Genomic DNA, 13,084 nt, shown 5'->3' with positions numbered 1-13,084 from the left:
TTGTAATTACATAATCCTTAATGCTGGGAATATTTAACAGTTTGGATGCCATGGACCCCTGCAGCCATCTGGTGAATCCCATAGACTTCTCCTCATATTGATGGTCTTTGGATGCATTAAATAAAGTAAAATAGATTACCAAGGAAGCCAATTATCCTCAGATATTATCAGAAAAAATTTTAATTGTAATATAGTAATTTATCTGCTTCTTGATGAAGGCATTAAATTATAAAATCTAGCAGCAGGTCTAATAACCATTGTAATTTTGAAATAATAATAAGCATGAAGGAAAATTTGAGATCTTGGCAACAACTGTAATATATCTGTGATTTCTTTTGCTGATGTCTCATAGGTCCTGCTAATTACTACTACTGCACTTTGTTGCAAGCATTTGAAATGTAAGGCAATGCTGAATTTTAGTTAGACATCACTGAAAATAAAAGTGTATTTTTTTCTCATCCATGTTCACAGATTTCCATAGATTTTTTTTTTAATTTTTTTTTTATTTATTTATGATAGGCACACAGTGAGAGAGAGAGAGGCAGAGACACAGGCAGAGGGAGAAACAGGCTCCATGCACCGGGAGCCCGACATGGGATTCGATCCCGGGTCTCCAGGATCGCGCCCTGGGCCAAAGGCAGGCGCTAAACCGCTGCACCACCCAGAGATCCCCTATAGATTCTATCTAAAACCCCAAAGAAGCCCTACGTTCATAGCTCTGTTTTAGAGGAATTAAGTGGTTGGTATATTTCTCTCTCTGGGCTATAATTTCTAGGAGGTCAAGGTCTATGTCAAGTTGTGTTCAACTAGTTCCCAGTTGGTGTCCTGGTACATAATAGGTGCTCAATAAGTATTTAAAATAGCGACTCTTTACAGCACACTTCCTATACATCGGTCAGAATGTGCTTGTGCATTGTACATTTATCTTGAAAGTTTTACCCATGTTTTATCTAAGACCATACAGCTGGTATGTCCAGAACCAAAGCAGGCTGCCTCCAAAGTTGAAAAAGGGAATGAATGAGCCTCCTGGGTCTCTGACTCTAAAACAGGGATCCTGATGGAACCAGGAGCCCAATAGAATTACAGAGAGGATTTCATGGCATGGTTCATGAAATGCACTAACTCAGCCTAGAGCCAGGCTCATCAGATAGGACTTGTTACTATTGCAGCATCAGCATGGAATGACACAGCGTAAAGGCCTTGGGGGTGGGCGCCCTACACTGCCCCATATATTCCCAGTGTCCCTGTGACGGTTTGGGGGACCACAAACATAGACTGCATTTCTGATAGGGAGAATGGTGATAGGGCTTCATCCATCCAGGGCTTCGAAGGATTTGGAGGTTGCTCTGGAAATTGTCAAGAGACCTTACAGTCTCCTCTGTCGTTGAGAACGGAGAGGATGGGGAAGGCCGAGTGCAGAAGGAGGCTGCGGTAGTGACACATAGTACCTGTGTGGGACGGCGCTCGCCTTTGAAACCTTTGAGTCACACTCCTGACACTCATGTTACCATCTTGTAGATAGGAGAATCGATGGAGGAGGTGTGTGAATAGAAGGCTCATGACCTTCCCATGGCTCTCCCACTGCCCACTCTGGTTTTGAGTCCAACAGCTTCGGTTCTAGTTCTGAACCTTTCTCTCCAAGTGATTGGCCCAGCCCTGTGACTTGGGCTCTCCGAACCCCATGTCCTCATCACCTTTAATGGGGAGAATAATTGAACCTACCTCTTGGATTTAGTATGCATGCATGGATTATCTAGATGAGTGCACGGAGCCTGGCCCTCGGCATGTGCTTGGCAGCTGGCAGCTCCAAATGGACATTAGTCAGATGTCATATAAACCAAAAATCCCAGAGCTGAGGCCCAGCATTGTATGATTTCATCCTTCCCAATTCTGGCCCTGTCACTGTGCTGCTTCCCTTTTGTGAGCTCTTGGGCAAGGGGAGGCGTGAGGGAGGGGACACCCCAGGGCATGGGGATTCCAGGTTTGAAGTCCTACATGGTCTGCTTTGGGGGATTTCATGTTTACCTAGGACTCTTTGATTCAACCCTTCACAAAGAAAAATCCTTCCCTGAGGCCATTTCTTTGGAAATTTCCCCTACAAGACTCCATTTTCAAGGGTTCTTGAGGTGAGCTGGGATGATGAAGAAGTGACAGGCATTTAAGCTGTGTAAGGCAAGCGAGGCTCCCTGGCTCCGTGCCACCTGAGTGGGTCTCCTCTGCTCCAGGAGAAGATAGTGCTGCTTATTGCCCGCTTTCTCTGCCAGGCAGGTCCCCAGGACACCACCCTGTGCAGTAGATGACGTCACAGATTCCCCCCCTCACTGGCCCCCAGCTCCAGGCAGCAGCGTGACTTCTGTCGAAAGCATTGTGAAAAGTGAATCTGCACCAAGTTGCTGTGTCTGAGCACAGCTGTCCTTTGACTTCTGATCAGTAAAAAGCCTGTTGCCTGCGTGTGAAACTCAGGCTGCAGGGGTGCAGGGAGGAGGCCCTTCAGTAGTTTAAGGCACTTGTAAGTTACCACCAACGTTGAAACAGAGGCTGTCACATCAGTTTATCTAACACCCAGAAAGGAAGAGGGGTAGAGGTGGGGCTGGGGGGGAACTAGCATTTTCTAAGAACCACTGAGAAAATATCCTTGACATTGATTTAGAATCAGAGGACCTTGGGTGCGCTGCTAGAAGCCTCTTCATTATTTAACGAAGTCTGGGATCATAATTAAAGGTGGTTCAGAATGTAGGCAGAAATTCTCAGAGCTGGCACCGAGCATCATCTGAGATGCCTATGTAAAGCAATCAGACACCGGTGAGAACGTAATCAGGCCCCTGAGAAGGGGAAGGCTGATGTCAGAAGCACCTCACAGGGGAATATTTGTTGAAAGAGCCAGGTACAGTGCCTCCCGCATGGTTAAAAGGCTTCAATTTTGTGTAAAAGAGGACTGGCCCACTCGGTGTGTTAGGTACAGCTTGCCATGGCTGTTGTCGAGGGTACTGGGCAACCCGTTGTGTGCCTAGGAGAGTGCTCCTGGCTACTCATTTTAGACAGGCAGGAAACTCCGTTGGCCGTGGGGGCCAGGCAGCTGTGGGTGCAGTGTGTGGGTAGAGGCAATGGGGAGTGGTGGGGACTGTGGCAAAAGTAAGCACACCACCTGTCACTCTGAAGGGGAAGTTGCCTTGCTTGTCATTAGATGCAGGCCCAATTTAAAAATCCAGCAGTCTCTGTAAAATATGCCAATTTTTAAAACACTGTGTGGGCCCAGCAGCTTATCCCTGTATTGGCCACTGGGCCTGAGCCTCACAGATTCTTGTTCAGCCTCCTTATTCTCTATGAGCCTCACCCCAACCCTGTGAGGAGGATATTGCCAGGTATCAGCACCTGATGATTTTATAGATGAGAACACAAAGGTGTGGAGGAGTCTGGCCCCAAAGCCCAGGCTTTATTATACCAGCCTTTCCAAATTGTTCCATAAAATTCCTTAATGCTCTGTTTTATATTTTGAATTTTAAGGAGTTTTTTTGGAGAGTTTCCATCACTGAACAAAGCAAACAAAACTTGGAAATACAGAGCTCAGTAATGTGCTGTCTGCTTATTTGCCTGTCGTTTGGAGGGCATCTGGTCACTCCACCTCCTGCAGGCACTGAGCGTACCGGGAGTTTTGTCATCTTTACGGACTGCACATTTTTTCCGATTGGCAAACATCCCCTCACCAAAGGTGTCCCCGGGGACAGATTGTGTGGCACCGGTTCCGTAGATGAACTTTATTAGTGGTCCTGACTGAAGAGCAAAATACCTTCCCTGGTTGTGTGAATGAAATCTGAGGCCCTACTGGGGGGCTCTAGTGATGAAGGGTGTGGTCCTTGCCCTAGAGGTCACCAGAACAGAGAGATGGGATGCTGATGGGGACATGTGTGATGGGCAGGTTGAGGTGGGAGCGCAGAGACCGTGGAGGAGAAGTGTGAGGCTGAACCCAAACCTTTAAGGAGGCTTAAAGGAGGGTAGGGGGGTGTTGCTGGCCAGAGAGAAGGGTGGAGGACTGTGAGGCATGGGGATGGGTGATGACACACAGGACCTTTCCACCAAGAGAATCAGGCATTTACTCTGTCCACTCAACATGGCATTCATTCAGCCACTATTTATTGAGGGCCTGCTTCGTGCCAGGCTCTGCTGTAAGCACCAGGGATCATGTGGCAGACAAGACAAAAAAGGTACCGGCCTCATGGAGTTTCCATTCTAATGGGGAAGTGGATTATTTATTGCAGATAATCAGTGATGTCAGTAATATGATTCCACATAGTATGAAGTGCTAGGAAGAGTCTCAGCTCTGTCAGGCTGTGTTGCGGGGCAAAATTCAGTGCTAAGAATGCAAATGTGGGTGGTAAACATCCTTCAAATGAAAGTTTGGCCTCCTTTTATCTTCCGGATAAGAGATCAGCAGACCACTGACCCATGAGCCAACATGACCACAACCTTTATTACCACCATAAGCTAGAAAGAAATTTTTTTAAATTTTAGACAGTTAAAAAAAAAAATCAGATTTCCTAACACATGAAAATCCATGTGTGAACTGTATTTTTAGGTTTAAATAAATCGAGTAGAAAACGACTAATATAGATGACTTGATATCTATATGGTAGCTGTGCAATAAAAATAAAAAGGAGAATCCTATGAAATAGGAAGGTGGGATGCCTGGGTGGCTAAGTGGTTGAGCATCTGCCTGCAGGGAACCTGCTTCTCCCTCTGCCTGTGTCTCTGCCTCTCTCTCGTCTCTCATGGATAAATAAATAAAATCTTCTAAAAAAAAAAAAAAGAAGAAATAGGAATGTTGTGTTCATGAATAAAGTTTTATTGGAGTACACTCTCGCTTATTGCTGTACATATTGCCTGAGCTGGTTTTGCACTTGAAAGGCTTGAGTTCACTATTTGCAGTGGAGACTGTAGGGTTCAAAAAGCTGAGAATATTTGCTCTCTGGCCCTTTACCAAAAAAGTTGGCCAGTGCTATTCTGGGCCTTTCTAGTACTTTGCAAATACTGCCTCCAAAAATACTGGCCCAGAAAAACCCTCCCTCCCAGGGAGGTGGTGGAGAGAGATGGAGAGGTGTCGGGGCTCCTCAGCCTGCAACCCCCCTGGCTCTGTGCCTCGGTATGTAGTCTGGGGCAAGTGTGGACCTCAGGAGACCTCTCAGTTAACTGAATTTCCACCCGAGTAGATGGGCTTCTTAGAGGCCAGACCTGGCTCTTTCCTGAGCTTCACTCAGTATTTTCTAGTACTTATATAGAAACGATGTAGCATCGTATGTCAATTCTACTCTAATAAACAATTTTTTTTACAAAGGCCCCATTGGACAAGAATTCTCCCTAGTTGTCACAGGATCCCCAGAGTCTCCAAAATGATAATCTCAGCATTTAAAAAGTTAAGTGCTAGTTTCAGATAAAAGGCTTTGATTTTAAATTGTATATATATTCCAGTACATGAGACAGTGGGGTTCTGTACTTCTTTGTGTGCATTCAAAACAATGATAGCAAGCTTTCTTCATTGACAAGGAAATATTTTCATGACTAGCTGGGTAAAACACAACAGTGCAACAAGTATAATGTAAAAGCATATCCCATGTACATCAAACTGTGTGTGCTTTTACCTGTGAATCAAGAGATACCTGAACATGAGATCTCCAGAAAGTTAACAAGTCTAGATTCTGGGATCTTGGGTGATTTTTTTTTTTTTTTTTTAGCTTTCTTCTTTTTTGTATTACTTGGGTTTCCTTTTAAAAACATTAACATGAATCATCTTAATCAAAAGAAAAATCCAGCTATTTTAATTTCAAAGAATAAATAAGAAGAATGGTTGCATCTGCATGTGGGTGATAGAATTATTTATGTGGTTATGATGTAACTGTTGGAGATATATGCATCCCCCTACAGCTCACCACTAATTGGAGCAGAGGAGTGATGTCTTCAGAATAAGAGAGATTAAATAAGAGTATGGTAGGAGGTGAGAAAAGGTAGAAATCAGGATTTCTGACAAGGGTCATCATTGTGAAGGATGGAAACTTCCCAGTGTATGAATCTCCTTGGTTCATTATTGGCACCTGGAAAGATGGGGTGTAGATCTTTCCCTGTCTTGTCCACACCCCCACCCCATGCTTGGTTTGGAGAAACCACCAGCCACTGAAGTTGGGGTATTTAAAAGTGGTATGTTAGCGGCACCTAGTGTCCTCATCCTGTCCCTGCACCCCAGCAGCTCGCTGGAAGCCTCCCTCCAGATTCCTCATTTGATGTCTCTGCCCTGGTGGCATTTGCTCGGTGGGCAGGGCAGCTCAATGCCTCCCGGGGTTCTGTGGGGCAGTGGGAATGCCTCATTAATTTATGCCTTCCTTCCTGTCTCAGTCATACAAAGTGAAGCTCTGCGGCTGAAGCGTGATTTGGCAGTTGAAGAGCAAAAGGACGCCTCCCTGTCAAAACCAATCTCCTCTTCCCCAGCAGTTGGGTCCTTAGAGCGGGGCCCGTGCTTCCCTGGCAGGAAAGCCTTCCTGCTACATTGAGCAGCCTTGGGCTTGGGCCCTTGGTGAGAAAATACGGGCGTCTGGTGCGCAGCGGGCTGCTTGCCACATAATTGATCTTCTGGGAGAGGCCGAAGCCCAGCCACGGTCCCCTGACTCAGGTTCTCCACTGTTGCTCACCTCCTGGGCCCAAAACCTGAGTGTGGTCCTCACCGCCCTCACTTCGCCCTCACACCCTTCGTAGTCCAGCACATCCCCCCACCCCTCAGTTCTACGTCTGTTTCCTCTAGAACCTGCTGTTCTCGTACCCTCTCCCTGGTGTGCAAGGCTGGCCCTCTGCAGCACCTCTTCAGTGCCTCCCTCTCTCCCTCCTTGCTCCTTCTCCAGGTCCTTCTGCCTCGAAGTAGAAGCTCAAGGGATCTTGAAAAGTGCAAACCTTCTTGCATCATTCTCTGGTTCAGATATTTTTTTTTTGTAAATTTATTTTTTCTTGGTGTTCAATTTGCCAACATATAGAATAACACCCAGTGCTCATCCCATCAAGTGTCCCCCTCAGTGCCCATCACCCAGTTACCCCCACCCCCTGCCCATGTCCCCTTCCCCTACCCCTAGTTCGTTTCCCAGAGTTAGGAGTCTCTCATGTTCTGTCTCCCTTTCTGATATTTCCCACTCATTTTTTCTCTTTTCCCCTTTATTCCCTGTCACTATTTTTTATATTCTGGTTCAGATCTTTCTAGCAGCTTCTCAGTACCTGTAGGATCAAGACCAGACTTTGCATCTGGGGTGTGAGGCCTCTCACTCCAGCTGCACCCATCACTGCTTGCTCTTGCCTTGTTCTCTGTGCCTGTATCGAGGCCTTCTGGCTTCCTTCTGGCCCCTCAGGCCCTGTCTCTGCTCTAGTTCCTCTAGCTGCCCTCCCTTCCCCCCTTGACTCCCACCTCCTGTCAGCTCTCAGGCAGATGTGCCTTCCTCAAGGGAGTTGTTACCAAAGCCTGAGTCAGATCCTCCCATAACATGCTTGGAAAATACCTCTTATCTCTCTTCACATCCATCTGTGCTGTCTGGGTATGTAATACCAGCTTCATGCATCATTCCTGACTGAACCCCCATCTCCCCCTGTAGACCACTGGTTTCAGCTGGGCGCAACTGGCCTTCCAGGGGACATGTGAGGACCCTTTTAGTTGTAACTTGGGCAGGGAGTGCTACTGGTAGAGACCAGGGATGCTGCTGAACACCTTGCAGTGCACATGACAGCCACCCAAGAGCAAAGAATTGTCTGACCCATGGTCAGTAATGCTGAGGCTCAGAAACCCTGCTGTAGACTCTAAGCCCCATGGAGGCAGGAATGATGGCCACTGGGAGAGAATGCATTTGAAGGCCTAAAATGTCACACTTTTAAAGGCCAGCTTGACAGTGTCAAACCTCAAATGAGCTTGTCTGTAGATAGATGTAGAACCACCATGTCCCTTCAAATCTGCCAGCCACAAGGAGTGAAAAGGAGAATTTGCCTGGCTTTTCCTTATGCCCTACATCAGGGTCATTACATGAGATACTGCTGGTCCAGAGGAAAATCATCCCTGTTTTTGTGTCTTTGCTTTGAAATTATTTGAAGTCTCATTTTAAATTGTATTTGTTCATACTCTGAACTATTCACAGTAAAATTTCTTTTTTTTTTTTTTAAGATTTTATTTATTTATTCATGACAGACTCACAGAGAGAAAGAGAGGCAGAGACAGGCAGAGGGAGGAGCAGACTCCATGCAGAAAGGCTGATGTGGGACTCGATCCTAGGTCTCCAGGATCACACCCTGGGCTGAAGGCGGCACTAAACCGCTGGGCCACCGGGGCTGCCCCACAGTAAAATTTCATCTACAATTGTAGTGTGTGGAATACCCCACAAGTCAAGTGGCCTGGCTTCTTCAAAAAAAGTCACCATGGAAAAAAAGCCAGGGGACTGTAATAGATTTAAAGAGGCTAAGGTGTTGTGACAACTAAATACAGCATGAGACTGGAGGGGGGAATGGCTAGAAATAATCATTGCACACCATTAGGAAAGTTTGAATATGGATTATATATCAGATAATATTATTTTTTAAAAGATTTATTAATTTATTTGAGAGAGAGAGTAGGAGCTGGAGAGGCAGATGGAGAGAGAGAGAAATCTCAAGCAGACTCTCCGCTGAGTAGGGAGCCTAACGTGGGGCTTGATCTCACAACTCCAAGATCATGCCCTGAGCCGAAACAGACAGTTGGACACTTAACCCACCGCACCACCCAGCTGCCCCTCAGATCATATTATTGAATTAATGTTAATTTTCATAGGGATGCTAATGCTGTTGTGGTTATTGTCTTAGCTCAGCCTGCTACCACAAACTACCATAGCCTGGGTAGTTTATAAACAACAGAAATCTTTTTTTTTCTCATGGTCCTGGAGGCCGGCGAGTCCAAGATAAGGCATGAGCAGATTCTCTGTTGGGTGGGAGCTGGAGTCCTGGTTCATAGACAGCTCTCTGCTCGCATGGTAAAGGGGTGAGGGGATTCTCCAGGGTTTTTTTTTATAAAAACACTAATCCCCTTCACCATGAGGAGGACCTCCCACCTCCAAATACTGTGACCTTAGAGATTAGGTTTCAGCAGATGAATTCGGAGAGGGGGATGCAAATATGTAGTCCAGTGCGGTTGTATAAGAGAACGACCTTATTCTGAGGAGCCACAGGCCTGAGTAGGAAGGAGTGAAGAGTCACCATGTTTGTAAGACTTGCTTTCAGTGATTTAGCAGGAAAACAACCGTGTGTGTGCATGTGTGCATGCATATACGTGTGTGTATGTGTGCACGTGTGTGCATTTGTGTGTGTGAGAGAGAGGGGTGGGGGAGAACACAGAGGTACAAAAGATTCGCAGCAGGTGAACCTCGGTGGCAAGTGTACAGACGTACTAGGTTTTCGGGGCTGGGATGTTGGAGGCCCCAGGAGCAGCGGGGGGGGCCTGGTGTGCTGTCCGCAGAGCCCCTGAGCGTGGCCGTGTGTTGTCTCCAGTTTGCAGCTCCCCACCCATCCACATGAAAGTACAGCCCCTGAACCAGACGGCGCTGCAGGTGTCCTGGAGCCGGCCGGAGACCATCTACCACCCACCCATCATGAACTACATGATCTCCTACAGCTGGACCAAGAACGAGGATGAGAAGGAGAAGACGTTCACAAAGGACAGCGACAAGGACTTGGTAAAGCCTCCCTGTTGTGTTCAGAGCCCCCCTTGCAGTTAGGAGAGGGGTCCCTGCAGGTCTCTTTGCTGGGCGCCGCGCAGTGCACCTCACGTGTGTCTCCCAGCTGCTCGCTGCCCATGGGGTGTGGGGTGTGGCCACCACCCCCGGGGCTGTGCTCCTCAGTGCAGGGGCTGCCCGCGTGGGAGTCGTGGCCAGAGTCCACCTGGGCTCCCATCCACCCTCACACTTGCTTCCCAAGAACACCTCCAGGAGAAGCAAGGTAATTTCTTTGTAATCAGGCTTTTCGCAATGGGCTGCTTGTTCCTTCATTATAAAAACAACTAACAAAAAAATAAAATAAAATAAAATGAAATGAAATGAAATAAATAAAATAAAATAAAAAAATAAATAAAAATAAAAACAACTAACCGCAACAGAAAGCTCCCAGTCAGCCCCTTTTAGCAGCTATGATGATTGTAAATATTAAATGAGGTGTGCCAGTACACGGCTGGTCCTGGCACATAGTAAGTGCTCGATAAATGCAGGCTATTATTACGGTAATTGCCCTCCTCCTCCTCCTCCTCCTCCTCCTCCTCCTCTTCCCCTGCTGGTACTATGGTCACCTTCACCAGGCAGCTGTCCACTGTCCCCACCACTCCCTCTCTCACATTCGATCAGCCTTACACATGACCATTTGATGCTGGACGCCTGCGACCATGTGGTTTTTGAACCTGTGTTCTCAGACTCCCGACACTGTAATATCTGACCCCACTTTGAACTGACCACACCCAGCGTAACTTCTCATGTGAACATTTATGTAAATGTTTAGTGGCCAGGACCCAACAGGGCCCTTCAGAACAGATGTTTGCAAATGCTGTCTTCTCTGCTGGGAAAGCACACACTCCCCAAAACCATGAGGCCTGAAGTCTTTGCATAGAAACTCAAAGGGACACATTTGGGCTTGAAAGCCTTGCACTTATTGTTAATCAAAAAAAAGGCTCTGGCATAATGAAACCATAATTGTATGTGCACATGAAAAATGCAGTAGCACCAAGTGGGGTTCTTAATGACGGTTATCACTTTTTTTCGTTCCCAATACAGAGTCCCCAGGGCCCATTCAATCAGTTATAGAATAATACTTTTCATATTCTTTTAGATGAAGATTCTTTTACTTCATTTCCATTTATATTTTCAATTTCCCCACTAGACATTGTTATCTGGGTCACATTAGGGAATGATGAGCTTCATGAAATCAGAGAGAAATCTATTGAAAGGCACCCAAGGTTATGATGTGTTTTAACCTTTCTCTCGTCACTACTGGAAGTCCATAAGGGATTTTTCTCTTTCTGGAGTAAAGATGACTTGCGTTAATCAGCAGAAACTGTCTAGGTGCTTCTGCGGTTTCTTGTTCTAAGTGGAAAATAATTAAACACACAAAGATAAATAGATAGCAGCTGGGAGTGAATTCTAATAAACCCCTGCATAGACGGAGCAAAGATTTTGCTCCTAACGAAGACAGAGCAGGGGTCAGAGGTTTAGAGCAGGAGGCATAAATTGGTTTCAGAGAAAGGGAAAGATGGAGAGAAAAACACGCTTTGACAGCAAGTTCCTTTTTATCAGAATTTTCTAAGGGTGGCTATTTTCTTTGGAGACACACATAATGAATTTCCTTAATTCCTCAAGAAGTCAGGAGTGCTGACTTAGTGACATCGAAGTGCTCTCTAACTTACGGTGACCATGGCGCAATCTAAAAGTAACACTTTAAAAAAAAAGTAACACTTAACTAAATTCGTGAAGCATTTTCCAGTTGGCTTCCTTCTTTCATGGCCTCCCTGCACACCTGTGGGGCAGGTGTCACTGCCTGCCTTTTCCAAAAGAAAGAAACGCATCTTCGAGTGAAGTAACTTGACTCCAACCCAGTGCCGTCCCCAGGAAGCCATCATGAGGCAACGGCAGCAGGTGTAGCCAGTCACATTTGCACACATTTGCACATTTGCACACCTGTTCAAAGTATTTCAATGACCATGTCGGGGGTGGGGGGGGGTGGGAAAACCCACTCAGTGGTTAAGTTCCCAGAGCTGTTTTCCATACTTGGCCCAGAATAGACGTTTCATCATTAGGAGGTCTTTGAAAATCAGTTGCTTTTGTTGTGTGTTGTTTCAGGAAGTAAGGACTGCCTGCTTTCTAGGTATTTTCCATTTTCTCATTTTTCAGAGGCTCTTGGAATAAAGTTTTGAGAAGTGCGGATCTGGATTTGGCTGGCGATGCCTGACTAGGGATTGACAAACATTTTCTAGAAAGAGCCAGATAGCAAAATCTGGGGGCTTTGGAGGCCATAAGTCTTTACGGCAGCTACTCAACTCTGCCATTGTGGGGTAAAAACTGCCACGGACAACAAACATGTAAATGAATGGGGTGTATCTGTGTGCTAATAAAACTTTATTTATAGAAACCGTGGACTGGATTTGGCCTGTAGTGACCTCTATGTTAGACCAGAGACATTCTTTCTGTTGTCCGGAGTGGAATACCTGTGAACAAGCTTTGCATGGCCTGTGTTACAGAGCATTTACAGAACCCTGTGAGGTCGCCACTACTCTTTCCATTTAACACTTGAAGCTGAGGCTGAAAGGCATTGAGCAACTGACTTGGAATCACCCAGCTAGTGAGGGGTAACAAAGGAAAACCTCATGGCATCTGGTCACTAGTCAGGTGATCTCTTCTGGCATCATGCTCCCTATTCTCCATCAGTCGAGGTATAGCGAGGCCTTCGAAGTGCAAAGAAACCCACACACCAAGACTTTGTTATTGGTATTAAAAACTCTGCATGGTTCTGAAAATTCAATATACTTGATGATTATAGTTTATAGGAAAGGTATAGTAGTTACGGAAGAAGACCAAGCCTTGTGAGAAGGCTAGAGACACGTTCCAAGCCACAGTCAAGATGGATTTTGCTGCAACTGTTAATCCTGCACGTGTCTGTATTGAAAACAGATTCGCAGCCAGCTATTTCTGAACTTTCTTTCCTTTCAAAGCGAGCCTTTGGTCATTAGGGAAGCATCATATCTGTCAGGCTTTGCCGTGGGACCCTGGAACCTGAAAGGAATACTTCACATTATCTTAGGTTTGAGTTTAGAAGGTAAAGCATGCACTGGCCTTCAAAACCCACTCACTGCCTTTTCATTCTCCACCTACAGAAAGCCACCATTAGCCACGTGTCACCTGATAGCCTTTACCTGTTCCGTGTCCAGGCCGTGTGTCAGAACGACATGCGCAGTGACTTCAGCCAGACGATGCTCTTTCAAGGTAAGGCCGGTTCCTTTCTTCTCTGGCCCCCCTGTGCCCCTGTGCTCTTCCTTTCCTAGGCTTTATCTTTTTTTTTCCTGTGAAGG

General features: G+C 46.2%; 1 protein-coding gene across 4 annotated transcripts in view; it reads left to right on the top strand.

Annotated features, from left to right (window-relative positions):
* PTPRG (protein tyrosine phosphatase receptor type G) overlaps positions 1-13,084 on the top strand; it is a 704,516-nt gene that overhangs the window by 584,225 nt on the left and 107,207 nt on the right. For all 4 annotated transcript variants that reach the window (XM_077858250.1, XM_077858249.1, XM_077858251.1 and 1 more), the window contains 2 exons: positions 9,529-9,713; positions 12,890-12,998. In XM_077858250.1, coding sequence (XP_077714376.1) covers positions 9,529-9,713; positions 12,890-12,998 — 294 coding nt within the window. The remainder of the gene's footprint in view (positions 1-9,528; positions 9,714-12,889; positions 12,999-13,084) is intronic.

This window comes from Canis aureus, chromosome 19 (assembly GCF_053574225.1).
Source record: "Canis aureus isolate CA01 chromosome 19, VMU_Caureus_v.1.0, whole genome shotgun sequence".
NCBI lineage: Eukaryota > Metazoa > Chordata > Mammalia > Carnivora > Canidae > Canis > Canis aureus.
The sequence above is the reverse complement of the archived record's forward strand: the minus strand, read 5'-3'. Positions and strand labels throughout refer to the sequence as shown.